The following is a 25,789-nucleotide window of genomic DNA, read 5'->3' as shown; positions in this document are numbered from 1 at the left end:
GTCTGATTTATTGAGCGATCGTGAGAGGCAAAAAACTGCGGTCTATCTTCGAATTAGCAGTCCAGCAAAAATTTATCGCAGCCGGGAAGATGTTGACGAATCGACCAGTCTTTCCATTTTACCAGATACTCATCATCCTGTGTAGAGTTTAAATAAAATAAAGTCATTTTAGCCCTTGAATAGTTTTGTGCGCAGCTCTGTATGATAATACTCTTAGTTCGACGATTTCCGCTTGCTGACAAGTATCCCCACTAGATATAATTTTGCTCCGGGTTTACATTTCCTCTTACCTTTAGAGGCTGTTTCAAAATTCGCTGAAGAAAGATTATTTTGTACAAACCACTGGACAGTCGGCAAAGACACTTGGCCGTTGATCCGCACTGATATCTTTTTACAGTAGTGCTGCTTGCTGACCAACACGTCGCTTAGTTTTAGGTCACGATGCATGATGGGTATTATTTGAATGAAGAAAACAGTGTCCCTCCGCGACGCAGCTTTCGGAAAAACAGGTAAGAAATGCTCAAAGGCTTCAATTTGGCCCTCAATCCCATCAAGAGTGTTTAAAAACTCCAGAAGATTGGATATTTGATGGTTGAGGCAGAAGGTACTAAAATCGAAGCACTCGTACTCTATCATTATTGTCGCTGGCTTTTAACAAACGCCCATAAATTGCGTAATGTTCGAATGGCACAAGCTTTTAAGCAGTTTTTCCTCCTTTGCAATATTCTTTAAGTGAGAATCCCCCTCTCCAAAGAATCGCTTAACAATAACAACTTTACCCTTAGGAGCGCAATTGCCTTTCATCACCGATCCAAAGTTTCCCTTACCAATCTCACTCCACGCAAAACTGGGTAGGCCCTCGAAGTAACCTTTTGAAAGCGATTTAGGCTGAAGAAGTGGGACTTTAAAGCCATTATGTCCCTCTGTGAGAGTGACCACGTGGAGATCAATGCGGGCTTGAACTCACATGTGAAAATGATTGTCCAAATCAACTACAGTGGCTTATCGTTTGAACCGGAAATAACTAATTGTTAAATTGTTAGAATTGTTCCGGCTTAATGTTTGAGCTGGAAATAAAAACAACTCTCAACTTGAATTAATCTGAATATTAATTGTTCAGTTTATGGAAGATCTTGCCATATTTACAGCCCTAAATCATTCGGGTTCTTTCGGAAAGAATTTCGTTAAGTTTAAAAAATACATTACAGAATCGCGCCCATTGAAAAACGTCGCACGGGAAAATGCAAATAAGCTAGAAAAGAGAAAGAGAGCATGCGTAACTTCACGCAGGCCTGTCAATCCGACTGTCAATCATGTAATCCCCCGTGTACGCAGTGTTCGAAAGTATTGTTTTTTTGTGCAGACAACCGAAACGTAGCGCTTTTCATCGAAGAAGAATAGACGTAATTAGTGGCGTTATCTTGATTAGGTTATATTGTTTAAAAATCGGTCAGATGTAAAATTAAATTACCTTTCAAATGCCGGGTTTTCAATTTGTGTTAAGACTCAAATGCGGCAGATTTGCGAGGTTCGACCATCAACTTCGCCAAGAAAGCAAAACATCACAGAAATATTCCTTTTAGTAAAATTTCCGTACTGCCCCATACTATCGTAAAACAAATCTGTTTTCCCAATGGTAAAGTATTGTTTTTGTCACTCTATCCAAGAACTGAACGTATAATGTAGTGTGGGGCTGTGCGGAATTTTACCTTCCTTTTTGGCCCGTTATTGCCGTCAGTTTCAGATAACACGTCGGTAGTCTAATTACTTTTCGAAAAGCTTAAGTATACGTTGTAGATTCCCGCTCCACGTTGGTGCACGCTCACGCTCATAAGCTTACGGATGAACACTTCACGCTCTTTTGATATGCAAACGCGGCCCTCGCTCTTTACCGACGAAAAGAGCATTTCGTCACTTTGAAACAATGCTAATTGCTCCAATTGTATCTCCATTGTCTCTAAACGGACGCAAAGCGAAATTTTACAACTCCCGTTTGGGAATTTGTCAATTCAGATCTAAAGCGACCGAAGTTGGCGGTGAGCGTTTGCAACCTCATTCCTAGGTCATTGCGCCCGCAAAGCATCATGGGTACCCCACTTTTCTCGGGCGACGCTTTTTAATGGGCGCGATTCCGTAATGAATATGTGATTTACCAGCTATAGGTCGGTCCGTATGGCGAAAAACTGTAACCTCCCAGCCGGCAAATAACATATATATATCTTATTCTTTTATATATTGTTTCTGTTATATTTTTACACTCCGCATTCTCCACAATCCACATTTTCTACACTCCGCACTCTGAATTCCACGTTTTCAAACGAAATCTCAAATACGGCTCCTCTGCTTTCTAAGGGTCTGTTTACATGGAGGTGGGGGACCCCAGGTAGGTGAGGTAACCCGCCTAGGTGGGGTGACCCGTCTGTCCATGTAATTTCTTATTTTATCTCGATCACGTTTACATGATAGGTGGGGTGACCCACCTGGGCGGGTTGTCCGGTCTGTCGGGTAGGGTATCCCTGTCAGCCGGGGTGACAATTTGCCATGTAAGAGTCTCAAGGAGGGGTAACCCGCCTAGCTGGGGTCGCGTTCATGGCAAAAAGCTCAAAAGCGATACATTTGTGTTTTAAAACTTTGTTCATTTCCTAGCCGTTTGATGGCAGAAATCGCCAGAAACCGCAACGGAAACACAAAGAGTGTAAAATGTTCACATTTCGGAATACTTAGCGTTGTAAATCGACCATATTTCGTTTCCCAAACTATTCCGTATAACGTATTAGTCAACGGTTCATCGTGTAACCTAACACCGCGTAACACAACGCGTGACGCTTTCAAGAATAAATACATGTGTCCGAGAATTAATCTTTCGTCTTTCTCGAGATGTGAGCTTAGGACGCCTCTGCTTAAACTCCTTAACTGCAAGCGCAACAACAACCTCAAGAAATCTCACCCCAGCACCCCGGGGTTGTAAGATTGTATGTAAACGCGTTTTATTTTCCGACCACGGCTAGGCGGGTTACTTCACTTACCTGGGGTCTCACACAGGACCTGGGGTCTCACACAGGACCTGAGTAAACCATTAAAAGTATTACCTTTCATAGTAATTCAACCCGCTGAGACTGGGTGCTAATCACGTACACGTCGTATGATATTTAAAATTGCGAAATCGTTTGTGCTCTCTTCCCATTTTTTTCAGCGGAATATTTTGCGGAAAGTATGCCTAAAAGGCTTTTTCAGAAGACCTTTACCTTCTGCTCTATTGTTAGATGGCTCAACTTTCGTTGCTTCGCTTTATCACTGGGCATTGTTAGTCTTACATCGTTAGCACTTGTGTTTTACGGAGGTTTCAATTTGAGAACATCAAACACGAAAGTCACGAAACTTCGTAATCAAATGTTAGTGAATGTTCCCAAGAACAGAGCAGCCTATGATCCTGCCGCTTGTAAGCTGCCCGTTTTAGATCCATTTCACCCCAGCGTGGTTAACTTTATAAAAGATCTTGGCAAACTCAGTTGCGTAGGTGTCAGTTATTCTAGTTTCGAAGACAACGTGCTTCGAGTTGAAGGCGAAGGCATCGTCTCCGCACAATACAGAAAGATCGAAAGGCCTGAGGGGAACGATTTTCGTGTGGTTCTTTCGGATCCAGTTAAAGTTCCAAACAAGAGCGGGAGTCGAGCGTCAACGACAGACCAGAAAGGTGAGATATTTGAGCTGTTACTTGAGATAAATATGTTTGTGACGAGTAAAGTTCCACGTTGCGCTGAATTAAACAGCTCCACAAAAATAACACGGAACGACATATTCAAATTTATGCTTCGTGAAAAATGTTTACTCGAAATTCGGTGGATATTTCCGATTCCCGGGCGTTTAGTCTATTTGAGATCGTGCCCGGCAGTCTCTTCAAGTGCCGACAACTACCTCCAATTTTCAGGATTTATCCTCAGTCGTTTTAAAAGTTGAGAATCTTCGAGTTTTGCCTCAAAAGACAATTTTTTTGCCTTTCTAGTAAACTGATTTTAGTTCAATTACACTCGGTTTTGTTTATGCAGTCGGTTTTGCTCAGTTTCCAACGGAAAAGTTTTGTCAGCGGTGCGTATGAAGGTTTGTCCTCTTCTACAAGAGGACAAGTCGCAGCAAGTGGACAAGTCGCGACAAACCATTCGCACTGGTAAAATGTTCGTGATGACATAAAACTTGTCTAAATAAACAATTTTTCCGCATGGGGCCCTAAAAGAAAAAGTAATTTTAGAATCACTTGGAATAACTAAACAGACATGGAATTTTCTTAGTAATATTCCATATTAAGCAAACATAAAACTGTTCTGACGTAGATGACCCTTACTGTCACGCCACAGTGAGACAATGCAACACTCTACGAAACCAACGTGAGCAAGAGATATTCTCTTGTCTCCAGTCAATGTTGGATACGAAAAATAGTTCTCTAGCATCGAATTCTTTGGAAACCCAAAACGCTACGCTGACTACATCCTTGTGTCGACGTGTCGTATGTAAATTTTCTTGTCCAGCATAATTTTCTGTACTCAGCGATACTTGTACTGGCTCTCCAGAACCGGTTCCTCCCGAAATTAGAGCGTCTCAATTATGTAAACAGTAAAAAAGTTAACATTATAATTTTTTTCTTATATGCAATGCGTCATTTGAAACTTCCAAAATTTTAGAAATGTTATATGGATTGTCTTGAGGCGAATGCGCCTACGACGGTTTATTTCAGTTCACATTGTGTTCTGAAAACAGAAATATAGGTTGCATAGTAACTTCTATTCTGATAACGCACCATAGTGACCTAAAACCAACGTAGAGTCTGTTACTAAAATACTGGATTTTACACAAAGCAAGAATGGGAAATTGAGAATGAGGAATGGGAAATTGAAATGGGAAATAGAAAATGGCAAATTCATTTTTTTATATATTTTAAGTTTATAATGCGGATTAAATATTTTCAGCGTTGATTATCGATATTTACACTTTCTTTCAAAAATTAAGGAACAGAATAAATTGATGATAATGAAAGAGGTGTACACTTGAAGAATAATAAAAAACCAAGGTTAAATCGTTTCATTAACAAGTGATAGGTGAAATTAAATTTGTTGTGAAAGAGCTGTTTTAGTGTTTGTTTGAAAATTAGTAAATTATAAGTTTCAAAAATGTTAGCCGTTAAGAGCGAATTTTTTTTATCACCGCGTGGGAGGTGGCTCGGTTACCAATACGCTCTTATTTTCTTTCCTTCTTATCCCCTATTTTTTATTTCCGGGAAAAAGTTTTAAATCCAGAATTTAAAATTACCGTTGTTTGCATTTTTTAAGCGCGATACCACTCATGCGTCACCCTAGACTGCTAAATGAATTAGGTATACGTTACTACAGCATAGAGGAAATTTCACTGCATTAATTTTTAACGACGTAAAAAAATGTGTTATCCTATTTTGTAAATTGTGACGGCTTGCAGGGTAGACAGGTGCAGGAGTGGAAAAATTAAATTGGGAGTAGCTTTCTAAAATACTCAGCGCTAAAAAAATAAATTAGATTAGGCACAGTTTCTAACCATATAATGAGCGTCGCGCCGTAAATTTTCCAAAGCAAACTAAAATGGTGTTTTCGTTTGGCCGCCGATTTTTTTTAAGAGGTGAGCGTACCAAATGGAAATCAATTGCTCCTTTCAAAGATTAGTTGGGGGATGCTGCTCCCAAGATAAGCGAAGTCGAGTTGCAGGAAAAGCTTTTCTTATAGTCCCTCTGCGCTTATGTGAGAAAGACATCTCAGCACACAAACAGGCTGTGGGCGTGAATGATGTTGAATCGGAAGTCGATCTCATTTTAGCACGGGCATCGATATTCACGTTGCCTTCCAATATTTCGGTATCTCGATATCTCCGTTCATCGTAAGCGGCCTTACGTGAGCAAGATCGAAGCCCTTTGTTTTAGCTGTACCTGTCAGTAGTGACGAACTACATGTAGCTTGAATATTGGTTTCATTGACCAGGAAAATACCTAAAGTATATGACACTGTATTCCTTTCCTTTCTTTCTTTCTTTCTTTCTTTTTTTGCTTTATAAAACCCATTCAGTTAGCTGGTATGGAGGAACTTCCTGATTTCTTGAATCTCCGAGGGTACGCCGCCTCTGTCTTGTCGAGAATTCGGGATCTCAAAGAATGGCCGATTAATTGTTTGATTAAGGGACGGGAAACAACTTTTTCCGAGTTCGAGTTGAGAAAACTGTCAAGTTTCTAGCGATGGCCATTATCATCGTAGCAATCAAGGTACAAAATCGAAAGGTTTAAATTGATGAGCACGCTATCGTAAGGAAAATTTAAAAAAACTACAACAACAACAAAAACAAAAAACAGAGATTGTGTAAGTCCAAAGCTTTAAAAAATGTAATTGTAATGACCTACAGTCAGGCGATATCAAATAACAGGTAATATCTCGCGGCCTATTACAATCGGCCGACTTTGTGACTCGAAGATTTACGTTTTTAGTGAAGTTTAACGTTCAAAGTGCTTAGATAAAGCACGAAATTGTTAGTCTGTTGTTCTGTTTACATAGTCGGTAGAATTTTTCCAGTGTCATTAGAAAAGAACGCCTCACCGTGGAACCTGTCCGCCTGCCACTGAAGGTCATGGTAGACCTTATCGATCCACTAGGGACACGTAGGTGATGTATATAATCACGGAGCACTAGACAATTAACTTCCAGTTGTTTTAGTTTACTGGGAAGTTCGTCATTTGAGAGGTTGCGCATGACGTTTGTTTTTCCCGCGAACGTCAAAAATTCAATTTCTGTCGTCTGTCTCTAGGCGTGTGTAAACGGAATTAAGTAGGTTTGATTTATTTTATTTTATTTTTTGTGCAGGATTTTTTTTAAGAATTCCATAAATAGGTAACAAAATGAAAGGCAAGCTTGCGTTTGCCGTTTGCCGTTAAACGTCATGCTTAAAGTGCCTATTGATAAATAGAATCTTTGCAAGCGCGAAGTCGTGGAAATAGAGTCGATAACAACGCATGTATAGTCAGTACCAGGGGGTGACTAAATTTACGAAAACGTCAAAAAGTAGTTTTTCAGAATGGCACTAATTCAAAACACTCAAAAGAGATCTACAGCGTTTTTTAAGTGAATTCGCGCAGGTTTTTGTTTTAAACATAACACTGACTAAGAAATAAATATTAGTTGGCCCTGCACTCGGTACAGCGATGTCTGCAGACGAATGCCTGTCTGGGTGTCCTGTGCACGTTTAGCGTGATTGCGTGACAAACATGAGTGATGACACACGACTTGGTGAACATCGTTGTGCCATTTGGGGAGCCAAACGTTTCTTAACTGAAACTGTAAGCGATCAAAGCATCTTGGTTTATCGTGCTAAAAAGACTTTTGTATATACTGGAGTTGTATGGAAGTAGAAATAAGTCAAGAGTTGCGATGGTTTGCGATGATTTATGAACAGCTCCGAGTATTGTAAATGGTCAAGCCGGACGTTGTAAATACTTTTCAAGTGAACATGGCGATTTGAAACAAAAATAATGGAAACATCACTCCTTAATCACTGGTTTCAGAAGGTAAGGGTAACATATTGAGTTTCTGATAAAGCACAGCTCAAAGCGGTAAGATTTTGAAGAAATTATGGCTTCGATAATAAAAGAATAATTGGATTATCTGCGGTTGTTGACATGGCGGCGTTGTGATTTGCACGAAATAGATCGGGCTATTTCTTCGCAGTAATTAAGAGCCCCAAATTAATTTTTATATCCTCGAAAAGAACATCGTTTCCAATTTTCAGAAATGCTCATCTCAAGTGATTCCGAGTTATACCGAGTAGGAAACATTTTTATTGAAAAACTGCTCCAAAATGAAATTTTTAATCAATCAAATTTTGGCGACTTTCAAATATTCGCCAATAATTCATAGTTATGTCAATAATCCCGTTATTAGATTCAAATCATTTGTTAATACCTCGTATACAAATAGATAATATTCGGAAAGACTTGCTTTCTTTTGCGCTTTTGAAGAATAATGTTTTTGTTGCCCTACTCGTCGGCTTCATTTCGGCCACTGTTATGGCGGTTGGGGCTCGATATAGTGTTTGGTGATTTTCTAGAAAATAAAAACAGTTCTGAACAAAAAAATTATACCACGTTTATAGACTTACCCTAAGGTATCTTTGAGCGAAGTATGAAGGTAGGGCTTTTTCTAGGCATGTGCCACATTTTTTGGATTTCACGCGGTCTCCAGAAAAATTCTCTCTTAAGTGCTTGAATTTTTCAGAGTTCAAGTCACTACCCAACTACGAATTACAAACGAACGAACACTTGAATATCCATTTTAAAAAAGTTGTCATTTTATTTTTAGAAAGTAATAGAGAGGGATCGGAACTGTGTCAATAATGGCGTATAGTCGACGTATAGACACGGATTTTTAGTCTCCGTGTTATGTCTTATTTTCCTTTTAAATATCCATTTTACGGCGCTGAAGTTTGTTCCCGTGTTTTATAAGTCGATGCACTTGCCAATAGTACAATTTTCTTGGCATGGTCTTGGTTCAAGTGGTTATACGAAGGAAGAAGTTTCTCAGCTCGAACTTGGATATTCGAACATTGGTCTTTCGATATTTGTATATGGCTAAACTGCGGTGTCCCAAGGGATAGTCGTTCTTGGTCTGGATCAAATTGTCTCGCCCTCGCTACAATGGATTCTATATGGTCCAGCTCTCATCGATGTAAACAAAGGCACAAGCGTCCGCGATATTACAAAACACTGGTTGCTTATTACAGCAACTCCATTGCAACACAAAGGCTATTGATCCGGAGTGGTGATATTTCTGTGAATCCGGGCCCAGTACATCCTCGGAGACCCAGGGGCTGTGAGTCGATTTCAAGTCAGGGCGGAAGAGCCCCTGGGGACATTGTCTTAAGGCCTATTTACACGGTACGACTATGTCGCATGCGACAAGCTTACGACAGGCCTACGACACGAATTGTATCGTGTAAATCAAACCTACCACTCGCTTACGACTGTCGTGCACGTCACGAAAAATGTCGTAGGATTTTAAAACATGTTTTAAAACGCTGCGACAATCGTAGCCGAAATTGATAGAAAATGACGTATTTTGTGACAAATTTCTACTGAGTAGGGGAGGAAGGTGAAATTTTCTTGCGTCAAAATGGCGGAGGAAGTCGCCTCCGGAAAGTCGAAGACTGCTTCCAAAGCGAAAAATACATTCTCAGATGAGGAAACAGAGAATATGATATCACTGTGGAGCGAGGAAGAGGTTCTTTTCCTTCTCTTGCAAATTATTGAAACAATGACCGCGGCCGAAACGAGTGGAATTGCACGCGATTTTGGCATGTCGTAGGTGAAAATGTCGTGCGCGTGTAAATTGTCCTAAGTCATGTCGTAGGCCTGTCGTAAGCTTGTCGCATGCGACAAAGTCGTACCGTGTAAATAGGCCTTTACAAGACTAGTTCCAAACGGTCGCAGTCGTTCTGGCATCTGATTGGTGCCAGAAAATCTTTGTTATTTTCTGCCCAATCAGAGTGAAGTATGCTTTAGAGTCCTTTCGTGTGTTTTAACACTGATATGTACAAGAAGCTCAGTTGCTCGCCTTGTTTGTTTGGGCTGTGCGACGAAGCTTTGCCCGAGGTGAAAGTTTCAGTCTCAGCACACAATGTAAGAGAAATCGATCAGATTGTCCGCGAAAATCTTACCAGAAATTGTACTGAATACTTTCGCAGGCATCACAAGAGAACGTATTTAAAAGTTTGCGAGGTTCGTATAAAATATAATGGTTGCAGGCGTTAATATGTCGCTTTAAACGTTAGACGAGATGTAAGTCTAAATCTTTCTAGATTTCTCGTATAATTTGCTGTGACTGAAACTTTGCCAATTCCGTGAAGTTATTTCGTCGCACAGGCCACGCAGGTATGTCGAGCAACTAGCGCCTATGCTTACGTAGCTTTCTGTGCGCGCCAAAATCTAACCCTTACACAGTGGCAAAGTCTTTCACAATATTCTTTCACCTAGAGGCCTTTTCTCCTCTGGCTGTTATATACTACTCAGATGATCCAGACGAACAACTAGAGACACTGAATACACTAGTTTCCGAGTGTCTTGAGAGAGACGGCCCCTTGCGGAAGGTTCGCGTCACGCGACCACCCGCCCCATGGATGAAGGACCCACTGATAAAGGAATTCCAGAAGAAACGGGATTCTGCTAGATTTACCGCTCACCAGACTAGCACTGATGCCGCTTGGCATGAGTGTCGTTCGGTCAGGAATAAATTAAAGTCGGCAATAAGAACTGCGCGGAAGGCATTTATTGAAAAAGCTCTCTATTCAAATAAGTCGTGCGAGGTTTGGAAAGTCATCCACAGAGTGCTAAAGCCTAGTGCAAGGCCCCTGCGGTTTGATCCGGACGAACTTAACGATTTCTTCGCTACGACTGCTCAGAGAACACAAGAGACTCGGGCGACCCCAATAGAGGATCTCACGTGCCTGATAGATAACCTGCCTGACGTCCCGTCAGGGAGTATGCGTTTTCAGCTATCACCTGTCACCAGTGAGGACGTTCTCCAGGTCATCAAGAATCTACGATCGGATTGTTCTACGGGCGCGGATCAGATACCTACCCGCTTCATCAAGATGGTTGTTGAGTGCTTGGCAGTCCCCCTAGCATCTATCATCAACAATTGCATTGCGAAAGCTTATTTTCCAAAGCAATGGAAGATTGCTCGGGTGTCTACAGTTCCAAAGATTGACAACCCGATCTCTAACGATCAACTTCGGTCCATCTCAGTTCTCCCTGTGCTATCCAAGGTCTTCGAGAAGCTTGTGGCTATTCAAATGACGAATTATGCGGACCACGCCCATCTTCTTCACGATCGCATCTCTGCTTTCCGTAAAGGTCATTCCACCACTACAGCCTTGTTAAGAGTTAGAGACGAAATTATGGTGTTAACCGATTTTGCGAAGGCTTTTGACGCCATATCCTTTTGCGCGACCATCGTGAAGTTCTACAAGCTCAGTTTCTTAAAACCTTTTCTCAAGTGGCTCTTGAGCTATCTATCTGGCCGCTCCCAGTCCGTGCAGATCGACGATAGGAAGTCCTCGTACCAGTCATCTCAGTATGGCGTTCCACAGGGGTCCATCCTGGGACCGATGATTTTAACTTATATGTATCAGATCTACACGAGGTTACTCCATCATCGATGGAATGCGTCCAGTATGCGGATGACACCTCACTGTACAGCCATTTTAATGTCAAGGAGTTAGACTCAAGAGCTGTGGACATGAATGAGACTCTTGTAGTATCACAAACTGGTCCCAGGACTCCAACTTAGCGCTGAACCCTGCAAAGACTAAGTGTATGTTGTTCTCAACTCCTCAGATGTCGTCTTACCATTCTCTGGCTGAACGTCCTTTACATTTATCTGTAGGAGATAAACCCCTCGAGCGTGTTCATTCTACTAAATTACTTGGGGTTCACATGACTGACACCTTGAAATGGGATGATCATGTTAAGCATCTCGCCTCATCTTGTTATGGTGTCCTAGCTGCGCTGAGGAAAATCAAGAACTTTACAAACTACCATCTGAGAAAACATTTAGTTGAATGTCTGGTTCTATCTCTCCTAGACTTTAATGATATACTATTCCATCCAATTACTGATTGCCTTCTAAAAAGGTTGCAGCACATCCAGTTTGCGGCAGTCAGTTTTGTTTTTGGACACTGTGTGAACAATATTGACTCTATTCTTAAGTTACGCTGGTTGCCTATGAAAGAACGTAGAGAATGGCATGTTCTAAAGGCCGCACACAAAGTTATATACTCTCATGATTGGCCCAGAAACCTTCAGCTTGAGCAAGTAAAACATGCTAGAAGTTTACGGTAATCAAATACCATAAATCTAGTTATTCCATATGCCTCGGACACTTTTCAGTATAGCGCGGCAGCCCTCTTCAATTCTCTGCCATCCAATGTTAAATGCTGCGATAATTTTAAATCCTTCAGCAAGCAAACATTGTGTATTTTAAGAGAGCGCTGCCGGAATAGGGCGGAATAATTTCTTGCCTAGTTTTAAATACTGTATATATTGTATAATTACATTTTACTGTTTATTACCTTGCCTTTTATAAATTCATAATTCATATTTATGTATTTTTATTTATTAATTATTTTCTTTTTATTTTACATCGGGCGAAGAGCCATACCATGGATGTACTGATACTAAACCGTTATTGTTATTATTATTATTATTATTATTATTATTATTATTACTATTATAGAGATTTTTCCTAGTAGAGAAGTTTCGATCAGACAAAGCACTTGCCTTACTTTTCAAGTAAGCGTTCCCCGTTCTTCGTTTCCCGTTTTCCGTTTCCCGTTTTCCGTTTCCCGTTTCCCGTTTCCCGTTCCTCGATTTCCATTTTCATTTTCCATTTCCCATTTTCCATTTCCCATTTTCCATTTCCCATTTCCCATTTCCCATTCTTCATTCTCCATTCCTCACTCCCCATTCCCCAATCTTTATTTTCCATTTCCTATTCTCCATTCTCCATTCCCACTTTTAGGAATATCCGCACGAAGTAGAACCCCACATACATGTAAGCGTCTTGGCTTTTTGGCAGCATACTAGGTCATTTTATTGTTCTTTGGTTATTTGTTTTATTTATATATATATATATAGATTATCACTTTTAATTGACCAAAAAGAGGTCGCATTCATCATCTAACCCCGCCTAACTACACCAATTGGTATCTGGACAACACATAGCCCTCAGCCAAGTTATCACATATGTTCTTATTTGCACCTGCAGGAATCTTCAGTGGAAATGTATCGGTTGATTACGACTTCATCCGAGTAGACGTCGTGACATCTTCAGGTGAGACCAAAAGTGACGTTCACATGCACGTGTTTCCTAAAAAGGAAGTTCTCAAACGGGAGCAGAAACCTGGTGGTATTCCACTAAATGTAGCACTGATCATGTTCGACTCCACTTCACACGCTAATTTTAAAAGAAAATTGCCCAAAAGCTTGGAATATCTGACCAAGAACTTAAACACCGTCTTTCTGCAAGGTGAGTTAAGTTTTGTATAGTTCTATTACTTGTTTTATTTTTGAGATAAACGGCTGTTAGATCGTTCCACTGCTTTGGAATGGATCGTCAGTTTGACACGTCAGTCACACGTGAATATACTAAGAGATGGTAGCTAGGTGACCGACTGTCAATTTATTTCGATGATTCTGTGGTCGCAACTTTCACCGTGAGAAAGGTCTAAGGATTTGTCGCGGAATCTATACGGACTCCGCAATCGCTGGTTAATTCGAATTAATTGAATTAATTGAATTAATTGAAGAGGACTGTATTCTATCTTCTTTTCCAAGTTTTATTTTCTACGAACTCCGCCGACGTTCTAAAAATTCATTCTATCAATTCTCTTGTTGTAACAGTTCAAACGTTCTTCCAAATCTAACTTTAACTATATATATTATAGCCTTTCATAGTTCGCCTTGCGTAACTACCAGCTAGCGTTTCCCTACAATCACGAGTGAAGTAAATTCCCAAGCCAACCTATTGTAATATGTCTATATTTAACTCTTATTACCCAAAAGCACGTTTCCCCCTTCCTTACTAGGCGGACTTAACGCGTGCAATTACAACATCTCTCTTACAGTAAATCAACTGCGGACTTTGTTTACAATATTGTGAAATCTGTCACACTCTCGAATGCGATCATTTACAATTCCGTGACATAATTAATAGTTACTAGGACATTTAATCAATGAATTAATTTGTAACTGATATTCCCCGACAGGATTCTCCTGTACATTAGGAAATCAACTGCATTTTAACCACCGGTATTTACTTTACATGATTATCACTGGTTCAGCAAGCGTTAATTCAATTTTTCAGGATTAATTACTTCATTTAATAACGGATATTTGGCCATGTTAGTCACACCTGTCTGGAATTCGGTTTAAACTTCTAAAAATACTCCAGAAATGATTTGGAATAATGAACGAATACATGTAACTGTCAAGGGAATTCCAGCAAAGAAGTCATCACAGACAAAATATTTAAAAACCGACAATGAATTAGCTCTTGCTCTCAATGTAAACAAGGTCCTATTCTCGCAAATTATGCCAACAAATTTTTAATCTTTATTCTTTGAAGAAGTGTTATGAACGTTCTCTGGCTCTTGGTCGGTTGCAAGTTTATCAAGGTACTCGGATCGATTGTGGGGAATGCAATTCTCCCTACATGAGTTACTTTTATGTGATCATTTGAAAAGAGGGAAAAAAAAATGAAAGCCAAAGTCAGCTGCTACGTCACCCTTTCTTTCATCGTCCCACCTTTTTTTAACCAATTTATGAAAATTCATACATCTATTCTTTAGAAAATATAGACAATTATGGATTTTTTTTCAATTTGGTTTGTAAATTGGAATTAACATATTTTGGCTTCAGCGTTAACAGAATAATCTCACAGATTTCTATATCATTAGCTACAAAACTTCTTATAATTTGTAGTTAGGGTTGAAAACGCTAAAAACGATTCAGCCTCAATTTTATGTGTTTGATAGGAGAGACGATCATAGGGGACGGCACCACTGCGCAGCTGTGTGGAATGCTCACTGGAATCGACGAGAATAAACAACCTGAGGCTCGACGGAGAATGAGCGGCTCACAACCTGTTGACAGATGGCGCTGGATTTTCAGAAATTACAATGACAAAGGATATGCTACTATGTTCTCGGAAGACACTCCAGTGTATGCAGCCTTTAATTACCGTCTACATGGTTTCAGAGACCCTCCAACAGACCATTTCGCCAGACCATTCTGGATAGAGACAGATAAACTTTTAAATGGAAAATGTATCAATAACAGACCTGCTCATAACGTATCTCTCAATTATTTGTTAAGTTTCCTTCGAAGTTACAAGAACCGGCCTAATTTTGCGTTCTCATCTCATGCTTCGATTTCACATGATGACGTAAATACGATCGGTTATGTAGACGAAGACCTGACGACTTTCTTGCAAACATTCCAGCGAGAATCATTTGAAAAGAATACCATGCTGATTATTTTCGGGGATCATGGGCATCGGTTCGCTGGTCTGCGAAAGACAATTCAGGGTAAACTAGAAGAGAGGTTTCCATTTATGTCAATCAGTCTGCCTAACTGGTTTCTTGACAAGTATCCAGACCTCCACAAAAATCTGGTCCAAAACTCTCGTGTTCTAACATCACCCTTTGACGTTTATGCCACATTACGTCACGTACTGTCATATCCACAGTATCCAAGCGAAATTATAACTGGTCAAAGCTTGTTCAGCCGGATTGATGAGAGAAATCGGACGTGCGCAAGCACAGGTGTGGAAGATCACTGGTGTCCCTGTCTTGATTTGGAAGCCGTGCCGGTGGATGAGCCCGCAGTCAAGGAATCAGCTGAGTTTGTCCTCAGGCACATGAACAATTTAACGTCACAAAGCGACAAATTGTTAAAGCTATGTCAGCGGATGAAACTAAAAGAAATAAAGAACGCTTTCCGCGAGATGCCGAAAGAAGCCATGCAGAGATTTGTAGACTCCAAAAGAGGCGCTCACGATGAATGTGATTCCTGTGGTGTGGTGTTGGGTGAAAAATCGGTTAATACTCTTGCTATGGACACTTTGTATCAGTTACAGTTCGTGACATCTCCAAACGAGGGATTTTACGAAGCTTCGGTGAGAATGAAGAAGGGTATTCCCTCACTAGTGGGAGATATCAGTCGAATTGATGCTTACAAGGATCAACCATATTGCATCGCGTCTTCATACCCACGTCTAAGGAAATACTGCTATTGTTCTCCGAAATAGAAAGAGGCCATTGAGAACGCAGGTTAAAAACAAGTACTTTGCTCATAGTGTTGGAAATTGTGAGTGATCAAGTCACTGTAGACCTGCTTCATGCATGGCAGTCGTAACTCTTTCACTCCCACGAGTGATCAAAAACGAAGTTCGCGCTGCAATATCTATTTTATTTCAAGCAGCAAGGCGATGAGATGTGAGAAAAAATGAACAAATGAGAACAATAGAACAGGTAATAAAAAGAAAATGAGTAGGAAGAAAGAGAACAAGTGAGAAACATTGGTTTACTGTTATTATATTTATGCAGGTAAATTAGTCTCAATGGGGTTAAACGATAGCCGTGAAATAGCAAGAAAATTTAGCCGTTAGGCGTAAAATTTGACGTATTTTAACTAATAGTCGTAAAAGCCATTACCCCATTGGTACCCTCTAACTAGAGTTTCGAACAAAAGCGGAGAAAGTCTCCTTGTCACGCAAGTGGAAGACTACATGACGTCATAATCCAACCATATCCGTCTAATTTTGTCAGTGATAACATTAGTGGATCCATGGGATCCCTCCTCCCCACTGACACTGCATAAACCCGAGCATTAAGTACGACTCGAGATGTTGAGCGAAGAGAAAGTGGCTCCATATTTTGTGAAACAAATCATTTCTTCAAGTTAGAACGAATCGCATAGAAAGCATGAAAACAGCGCTGAAAAGTACTATGACTAAACGATAAAATTCGCTCCTCCCGCTGCTGGATTAACACCATTTTACCCGTGAGTTTGTTTCCTCCTCACATTTGCGCTCGGTAATTTAATTCTCAGATGTTTGACGGGTTCTCACATAACAATATTTTCAAAATCAAATTACCGCGTCAGACTTAATGTAAACATGAACATCGCTGACTCAATCTTATTGTAATTCAATTTTGGGAAAGGCCATGACTTCGTTCTTAGGGTAAAACAACAAACTTTCGACAAAGCGCGATTTTTTAATGAATAGTGTAAACCTTTTGATAGCCAGCTAAAGAGAGAATGATTAAAAACTTTCTTACGCCATTCGCTATCATTTTAAAACTTTCTAGGCAAAATATAATCCGTTCCCTAAATAATTTGAAGAATACCAACACTTTGAAATGTTATTCGAGCGATGAACGGGCGCGAGGGTTTTAAAGCGATGTATGCAAAAGTCATTGTTTTACCGAAACGTGATTTGAATTATAAACTGAAGCTAGTATCAAACGAAGATTGGGAAAAAAGGTTTGAATTTTTCTGGGCCTCAGCGCAAGAGAAAACCCAGATAAGACACGACTTACCTCCTCTTCTTTCACGAATCCTTTGTGGTTCGCTTCTCTTTGTTGATGAACCCCTTTCGAGGGGGGCATTGGGATTTTAGGTTTTGCGGTTTTGGCTATTTTTTCGATCGGTTTCTCGGTTTTTTTGTCACAAACCTTCGGTTTTTCGGTTTTGGTGTTCATTGCAGTTACGGATTTTCCGTTTTTTAGCATTTGGTTTTCGGTTTTCAGGAAAAAAACTAACGGGTTTTCGGATTTGATATCCGACGCGGTTTTCGGTTTTTCCTATTTAACCTATTTGGGTTTCGGTTTCTCTTCGATCTAAGCGGCAATTATGCGCCTCCACTGATCTCGCTAAACGCAAATGTTATTGAGAGGAATGCGTTACAAACCAATTGAAATATCACAGGGATCTTTATGGGGTTCACGCGTCTTGAATGACGCCCAAGACTTTGACCATCCGTAGGGGTTCACGCGTCTTGAATAACGCCCAAGACTTTGACCTTGCAACGTGGAACACTTAGTTCAAGTTCGATCAGTTTTTCCTTTTTTTTACGAAGAGGGGAAAGGCGGCGAGAATTTCAGAGAGAAAAACAAGTTTAGATGCAAAGAAAATATTGGAATCCTATAGAGGACTCTAGAGGACTTTGTGCGAATCTCCTTAATTTAACTGGGCTCCATTACTAACTGCTGAGTCCGCAGACACCACGCTCAAGGTCCTCGAGGAAGAAGCTGAAATAAAGCTTACAGTAAATGGTTTGAACCCGGGGGTAACATGTAATAGTGTAGTTTGATCGTCTGGGTGAGTGTAGTCCTGAGAAGGACTGTTGTCGGTAGTGGTGACTGACGTTTCGACAACCTGAGCGGAAGTCATCATCAGAGTCAAGTGAAAGGTTGTTGTCAGTCGAATGTACTTAGTCCAATTTGTGTACACTGATTGGTCAGTTTTGCCGTGATGTTATTGGCTGTAAGACTCAAGTGGCGTAGGTCAGTCGTGATTGGTCGGTTTGGATCCGTTAGTGAAGTTAGGTCGTTCTGTTCGGTTCGTTTGTAATGTTAATGTCGTGGATGAGTCGTTTGTATGGTGCCAGTAGTGGTTGACACCTGTTGAGGGGAGTCTGTCACAACTACCGACAACAGTCCTTCTCAGGACTACACTCACACGGACGATCAAAATACACTATTACATGAAATAAAGCTTGTAGTTTAGCAGGTACTAGAAGATACGAATGCCAAGTCCATGGTATTCACAAATACTCTAAAGAAATTGGTGTAGTTTACTCTGTATGCTCAGCTTGTCACCACTGTATCGGATTGATCAGGTTTTTAATAACTGGGATGTGAAAATGTATCGGTTTTGAAAGTTTTCATGCGGTTTTCGGTTTTGATCGAATTTTTTTTCGGTTTTTCGGTTCTTGATGATTTTTTTTCTACGGTTTTGCGGTTTCTAATAAGCCCCAATGCCCCCCTCCTTTTCAGTCTATTTTCTGGAGCTCTTTGTATTTCCGTTTTTTGTTGCTCTTCGCTAGATATTCGCCTTTTTACTTATGCCTTTTCTTGTTCTCTTTCGCTTTCCTCTCGCCATATTCCGCCTATTTTAGCGTCCTTTCTAACTTTCATCCGCGTTTTTCTCGACTCGCTTTACGCCTTTCACTCCTTGCTTTCTTTGGTCGCTCCTTTTCTTTCTTTCCGGCCTACTTTACCCAAAACCCTTTCTCCACAGACTTAAATTATAACAATTTCCTCCGGTTGACAAAGCTTTAGCTCTGTTGGTATTGTTGCTTTGCGAGTTGATTAAAAACCGCAAAATACTGAAAATTAATGTTCGACTACTACCTCACCAGTTTGATTTCCCGCACAAAACGCGTGTTGCAAGTTATTTGCTTACGCGGCTTCACATCTACTAGCTCACGTGAAGCCCTCGTGTAATGCCTAGCCGTATGCCCACGGTACGCTGCACTAAAGCTCGGCACTCGAGTAGGCGCACTTCATTGTGATCTGCCAGTGTCTTCTGGCACTAATGGGGTATCCTAGTTACGCACGCAATATCGCCTCCGCATTACCTTCTCCTTTACCCTTCCATCACGTAATAGCTAAGAACGTGCCTGCAATGCACTTGGCCACGCATACTAAAAGTAGCACCTTGTACGGTCAGTCGTATGGTCGTAGGGTCGTACGTTCAAATTTTTTCGGCTTGATGGGTTACTATTATTTTGTATAATTATGGGGCTATGCTGCGCGCGCTGCGAGCTCCGCTAATTTCCTGCGATACAAGAACTTCTAAGCCAAACAAAACAAATTATGTCTCTAGTCTCGATATTTTGGTTGAGAAGGAAGTTGTTCAAAACGTTATAACCGCTTGTGCTTCCCCTAAAGATGCCCACCTTTATCCGGAACTTACGCTAGCAAGTACACATGCGGTCAAGGTCATGAGGCCCTCAAATTAAACGAAACATAGCAATGAATGAAAACCAATGGAAAACGCATGAATCAACAAAATAATGCGTTTCACTTAACAACACAAATGAAAAGCGTCGTGTAGCTTACAGCACACGCTCATGATAACTTCCACGACTGTTTCCTTCCTTAGATGAGCAAGTTTTCCAAGATATCTCAGAAACGTTATTTATGCATGTATTTACAATAACTTGGATTGCTTAGGCTAGCAGTATGTATAATTCTTTACATTTACATATAGGTTATAATACCACTGACAAAATGACAAGGACGCAGTGTCCCGCGCCATGTGCGTTTTTTCACATTTGCCGAGTTTTATTTTGGCGAAAGAATCTAAGGCTATCTTGTAAGAAACAACAACTTCAATTACCGGATAAATCATCGTATGAAAATCGTTGTAAAGGGGTAAGTTTCTAAAGAAACTGTGGTGCTGCGTCGGTGGGAGAGTATAGCAGGTATAGCAGATTGCTCAATCGCTCTGACGAAGGGCTAACGCTCGAAACGTCAGCTTTTTTTACCCTTTACGGTGGCTAATTTACGTTTTCAACCCAGTTGTTAACACTAAATTACCTGAAAATCGTTGTGGTCGTTATTAATAAAATCACGAGGGATCTGGACGCATACATATTGCTGCATTTTCTTTATCGCTACTAAGCGTTGTTTGTGTTTAAAGGTGTCGCTGTCGTTGTTTTTGAAGTTGTCTTTGGCGATTTTTAATGTTCTTGTCATCGCCTATACTTTACCTCCGAACCAATGATTGGTGGTGGACGTGTTCACTGATGAACACCGAAACTCAGAGCTAACATTGTTCTTCCAATAGCCGCCGAAGTTGGCCTCGTTGTCAAGGAAACCCAGTGTCTTGCCGAACTGGCAAATATCCTTATCACTAAAGTGCGTCAGAAATTGAGTGTCTGTTTGCCACCAGCCAGCTGTGCATTTTGTACAGTTATGCCCTCGGATGTTGATGTATTCCACTTCTCGGCATCCCCCACTGACATTGTATTTCATCGGATTTATTTTTTCAAAAGCGACCCTGACGTAATCTCTGTAATCGACACCATAAGATGGGAAATCACATGTGACTCGCCAGTGGCTGGATTGCGCTTGCACAATATTCATTCGACTGTTGCCAATTCTGTATTTTTCCCAGTTTGGATACTGCTGGTTTTTAAAAGGTCCTCGTAAGAATGGATCCTTCGCAAAAGCTTTGCTCCTACTGCTCAAGCTCTGTGACATGACTAGAGTCCAGGCCCAACCGGGTTCTGAACTGAAGTCGCAGTACATTTCGTAAAAGAGACACTCCGTCCTCCCCTGAATGAAGTAGTATCCCGATGTTCTTGCCCCTTGTTTCCAGGCCTCCCAGCAACTTTTGGGTCTCTGGAGAAGTCGTCAAGAGTAAAATGTAAGGCACTAGTCTATACTAATCGCCGGCGGGGCGAGAATGGAGAGTAGGCGTATTTTCAAGGGGAACGGAGGTGGAGCAGTCGTCACCACCAGAGTATACAAGATGGACTGAAGAAATGTGAATACCAATTAACAGCCAAAGAGTGGGAGGGGGGGAGGAAGGGTCATAAGTTAGAGAGCCTTATGGGGGGATAAGGTAATTGTTTCAATCTCCTCCAATTGAGTTCTCATCTTGTAGGTCAGACAATAACATTAATTCTTCACTACAGTTCTTGCATAAGGGATTTCAGGGCTATCCTATGCATATACATTAAGATATTATAACCTCTTGTTTTTAGGTAGGAAAATGTAACCTGTGCCCGCGATCTCTCCTATCAGTCATCCTTGAAAATGACTTCAGGTTTCATCTGATACGCATGAAAAGGCTAAATATTTTTACGTGACTTTTATTCTAACTGAAGAAAATCTTTATTTTGCCAAAAGCGTGTGTTGTTATAATCTAGCAAACTGTCAATCTTCCTCAATTTAATGAGGAAAATTATTGTTAATGGCCAAGAGTGCGTTTAGAAAGGAAATTGAGAACAGAAATGAAAGGTTTTCTAGACTGGCTGACGTTTAGCTGACGTTGGAAACGTGCTGTGAATTCATTAGTGCTGGCCCTACTTTGATATGAATATTACATCAACCTGATCAGAATTTTGTACAATCTCAGTTTTTTCTTCATCCTTTAAAATTATTGACGATCTACTGGATTATTATCATTTTTGTCATTTACTTATTATTAAACTGAACTCGATGTTATCTCTTCAGTACAAAACTACCTTATGGTTGAGTAATTTCTGATATCTTTTGGGGGTCTGAATATGGAATTTTTAGCAAACGTACGCTAAAATCACTCAGAAAACCTTCCTAAGATAACTCACCTGTTTCCATTTCACTTGAACGAAGACAAAGCCTTGTTTCTTTACCAAATGTCTTTTGCCACTAAATTCACCGTCATTAAGCTCGCAGATGCCTCGTCCAACCGCTGATGTTTGATAGTTATAGGATGTACACTTTAGACTGGCCAAGCACTCATGCCCACAACCAAAAATCCCCCGTGTTAGTAGCGATTTGTAAGAATGCCCGATTAAAACTTCGTTGTTATGCGTCATCCCATGGGATTCGCGGCAAAATTTTGTCGCTCTTGCATAAGTGCACAACTGTGTCAAAAGCAGAAACCTGCCGAGGAGCGCACCAGCCATGTTTTACAGTAACATTACTTGGCAAGATATCTTAATTGCCTTTCACTACGTAGCAGGAACCGATGCCAGTTTCTCTGGCTAAAGTAATTACAGCTTTCCCCTTTGATTGGCAATCTTTGACCTGCTGCGCATGTAACGGTTGTAAACTGTTGAACGCTTTCACCTGTCTCAGTAGACACAAGTGTCAGTATGGGTTCCAATCTATATGGAAATTTTCGATGAAATATGAAATATTGGTTCGGTCGGAGAATTTTCCAATGAACACTGTTACAGCGATAACAGTGAAGTTTGTTGTGCTATAGTTCTGTATCTTTAGTTCAAACTCTAATAATATACATGAGAAAATTCCTCAGATCTGATTGGTTAAGATAAATGCAGTTTTCAGGTAATTCAACGCTTGAGGGTTAATTCAGTGTAAAGAAAGTAACTAACCAGACATTCTGAATAGACAATAATCAAAGAAACTCACTCATAGCTTATCAAATGCGAGCCTTGGATGTCACGACATTTGGCTACGATGAAAATTTGCGAGAGAAACAATGGCCGGCGTTTTAAGTACTAAGGTTTTCTTTCGCTACCGCAAGAACAATACAGCAGCTGAAAACAGCTCTGATGACGAAACACTGTAAAAAACACTGCTGTTTGGTTGTCGGTTTGGAAAAAGTGGTGTTTAGAGAAGGGAATTGCCAAGGAAATCAAAATTACGAGCCAATCCAGCTTAACACTTCGAGCGATTGCACGCCGAAATTAAAAACAAACATGGTTAAACCTCGCAAACGACGATTTCATTTCACCGAAAGTGATTCGGACACAGACTGAACAATTCTTTGAACTGTTTAGCCGGACTTTGAACTTTTTTGCGCGTTATATATGTGAAAATATCATTGTATATTACTGATTTGACCTGCGCGGTTGTTTTGACCAAATGTACAGGTTTGAATAAATTATTTTTGCACTTAATGCGTGGTCTTTGCTTCTGCACAATTATGATAAGCTATCCCGTATTTTTCCATGTATTTTATTAATACGTAATCACATGATTTTTCTCATGCGGTTTGGAATAAATAAGCACTTGTTAATTTTTCAAAGACCACAAATTTTTGTCAGTCTCTGAAAAAATTTACTCTTGCTTATTTATTCTAAATTGCACCCGAAATCATGTGATTACTCATACAAAACAAAGTTTGCCCAGAATTTCGTTATGTACTTTACAAATCCCTTTACATAAAGTTCATTTGTTGAGTTTTCTTTCGATTTTGACAGTTACAAAGGAGATACATGCTGTTTTTCCGGCTAATCCTTTAAATTTAATCCGGCCAGTAAAATAAATTGAAGCGGATAAATTGTTTAATGGGAGGGGTCCGCCCTCAAATTAAGGAATTTTCGTCAATGAGACACTCTTGAAAATGTTAAAATCTCTCAGACTGCTTTAGTTAAACCTTTTGTTTCTGAAAGGGAAACACAAAAACCTTCTAAGTCACAAGTACAAAATAGTTGATCGTCTTCGCGCAAGGAAGAGGTAAGGACATTGATGTTACATAACTGCATTCAATCTATTATATAAAAGTTCTGAATTCAAACTTCTGCGAAGCACCTGCCTGGAGTGTCTTTGTATCATGGTAATTCCATAGAAATACGTAGCAATGCGTACCCTTTCTGCACATAATCATCTTTTCCGCTGGATCCAAACAAAGCAGGCGCTTTTTCAAAATCGTGCCTTGTAATCTGGCAGGAGCTCATCGTCGAAGTAAATCGGCGTCATTTAATCTTACAAAAGTGCTCAGTACTTTCCCTGCTCTCCCCTCTCCACTCACCTCTCGACCACCATCTCCACCTCCCACCATGTCACTCATGGTGATGCGACAGAAATATATCAGTGAAGAGGAAAAAAACCGGATAGTAGGAGTTGTGTCATAATTGTTAATGACCTGAATCAAACCTCGTATATCGCAACCGAAAAGAGTATGATTTATAAAACGGTCTAATTTCCTCACGATAGTTGTAAAATCAGCAATTCGAAATCACTTTACAGATCATTTCAAGCTCAAACAAACAATTAGGCTTAAATTTTTTTTGGTATGCGCAGTTTCTGAAACAGTCCTCATGGAACCCAGAAAAGATCACCCAGAAAAACGGTCATGCAAGCTGACGACAAGGAAACTCCTGTTTTCATCCACTTCACCAGGATCATGTGCATTTTTGTCAATTTGCCAAGTTAAAAAACAAATTCAGGACAGTACATCTTTTTCAGAAGAATAACCGTAACCGATGGCTTTGTAAAATTGAAATATTTCCTCCTTGAGAAAGCTGTAACAACTATTATTTCGTGTGATGTTTACGCCTTCGATTGATCTCAACACTCAATGACATTTGGTTCTGTTCAGTTTTGGTATACATGATGTTTTAAGATACCTTTGTCAGCTTAGTTCTTATCAAAACAATGAAATCAGTACGTTGCATGAACATGAACGCGGACATCTTCTTGTAACAATAATTTGGGGCGGGAATATGAAGAGATAATCTTGATTTTCCCAAATATAGCTATCGGTTTAATACAGGCGAAAATTTGTGTTATCGATTTTTGAGCACATTAAACGAGTAACAGAGACCCAAACTAACGTACGGAAATAAACGTAGAAACATTTGTTTCTCTTGAAAATTCAAAAAATTTTTTGCTTTTTGATGAAAAGCAAGTTAGAGTATATAATGTTTTTTACCTTCAATAACGGGTTTACTTCAATCAAGTTTGACTACAGCTGATTACATATACCTGATTTTATCAATCGTTTCTGAAAGTTTATTCCGTCTGCAATGATTGTTATAAAAATAAGCAAGCTTCGTCACTGCATTGCGATAACTATAAGTTTTATTGTTGAGGCATACTTGAAAAAACTACTTCATATTTTAAGCAAATGTTGAATTATTTTACCCATTTCTTTAAAATCAGGCAAACTGAACGCAGCTTGAAATTGGTACTCCATGCCTGAGATGATAATTTCTGGCGAGTGGAGACTATTGATGCCCCGTTATTGAACTCATACATCAAAGGAACATTGTATTCATAATAAATTCAAACTATAAACTAATCAAAACGAAATTTGATTCAATTTTTGACCTCGGTCGTTTCGGTATGCTTCCGCGCACGCAAAAAAAAATTAGGGGATATTGAAAGAAATTCCTTAAAAACCTATCACCTAATTTGCGCATTGTCGAAAGATAGGCAATACCTACCTTTTGGTAATTCCTTCGAGCACAAATCAAAAAAATTAAATCAAATCCACTGCCGTACCCTGCTATTCACACTCATCTGATTCTCTTACAATTTCATAGTATTTTTGAGAACCCAAAGTGAAACGATCATTCTTATTTAAGCCCGCCAATATGCCACTTAAATAGCCCATGTTTTATCATCACCGAGAAATCATTGTTTTGCATTTAACTTCCTTACATTCAAGTCCACTGTAAACAGCTGACCGTGGCTTCCTTAAATCCGGCTCTGGACAAAACTTGACTGTGTTTGCTTTATCGTTTAAACAGGAAATGAAGGCGTC

At 40.0% G+C, this 25,789-nt stretch overlaps 3 protein-coding genes across 3 annotated transcripts; 1 reads left to right on the top strand and 2 right to left on the bottom strand.

Moving 5' to 3' along the window:
* On the bottom strand, positions 1 to 2,139 carry LOC149048809 (uncharacterized). The gene is made up of 2 exons (XM_089201924.1): positions 291 to 2,139; positions 1 to 137 (listed from the first exon to the last, which is right to left on the bottom strand). Exons 1-2 carry the CDS (start codon positions 634 to 636, stop codon positions 133 to 135), a joined length of 351 nt encoding a protein of 116 aa, XP_089058050.1. The 5' UTR covers positions 637 to 2,139; the 3' UTR covers positions 1 to 132.
* Positions 2,140 to 3,113: 974 nt separating this feature from the next.
* LOC113672677 (uncharacterized) lies at positions 3,114 to 16,117 on the top strand. Its single transcript, XM_089201918.1, has 3 exons — positions 3,114 to 3,694; positions 12,819 to 13,079; positions 14,587 to 16,117. The coding sequence occupies exons 1-3, from the start codon at positions 3,214 to 3,216 to the stop codon at positions 15,858 to 15,860; spliced, it is 2,016 nt and encodes a 671-aa protein (XP_089058044.1). The 5' UTR covers positions 3,114 to 3,213; the 3' UTR covers positions 15,861 to 16,117.
* Positions 16,118 to 19,746: 3,629 nt separating this feature from the next.
* Positions 19,747 to 22,361, bottom strand: LOC113672709 (uncharacterized). The gene is made up of 2 exons (XM_027189040.2): positions 21,918 to 22,361; positions 19,747 to 20,967 (listed from the first exon to the last, which is right to left on the bottom strand). Exons 1-2 carry the CDS (start codon positions 22,236 to 22,238, stop codon positions 20,323 to 20,325), a joined length of 966 nt encoding a protein of 321 aa, XP_027044841.2. The 5' UTR covers positions 22,239 to 22,361; the 3' UTR covers positions 19,747 to 20,322.
* Between the last annotated feature and the right edge of the window lie 3,428 nt (positions 22,362 to 25,789).

Source organism: Pocillopora damicornis, chromosome 3, assembly GCF_964200805.1.
Source record: "Pocillopora damicornis chromosome 3, jaPocDami1.2, whole genome shotgun sequence".
Lineage (NCBI taxonomy): Eukaryota > Metazoa > Cnidaria > Anthozoa > Scleractinia > Pocilloporidae > Pocillopora > Pocillopora damicornis.
This window is presented reverse-complemented; position numbering and strand designations above follow the sequence as displayed.

Bases quoted from the DNA above. Each gene is read 5' to 3' on its own strand.
- LOC149048809 (XM_089201924.1), bottom strand. From the start codon at position 636: ATGATAGAGTACGAGTGCTTCGATTTTAGTACCTTCTGCCTCAACCAT.
- LOC113672677 (XM_089201918.1), top strand. From the start codon at position 3,214: ATGCCTAAAAGGCTTTTTCAGAAGACCTTTACCTTCTGCTCTATTGTT. The intron at 3,695-12,818 runs GTGAGATATTTG...TTGCACCTGCAG, and splicing joins GTCAACGACAGACCAGAAAG to GAATCTTCAGTGGAAATGTA. The intron at 13,080-14,586 runs GTGAGTTAAGTT...TGTGTTTGATAG, and splicing joins AAACACCGTCTTTCTGCAAG to GAGAGACGATCATAGGGGAC.
- LOC113672709 (XM_027189040.2), bottom strand. From the start codon at position 22,238: ATGGCTGGTGCGCTCCTCGGCAGGTTTCTGCTTTTGACACAGTTGTGC. The intron at 20,968-21,917 runs GTGAGTTATCTT...CGACTTCTCCAG, and splicing joins TTCAAGTGAAATGGAAACAG to AGACCCAAAAGTTGCTGGGA.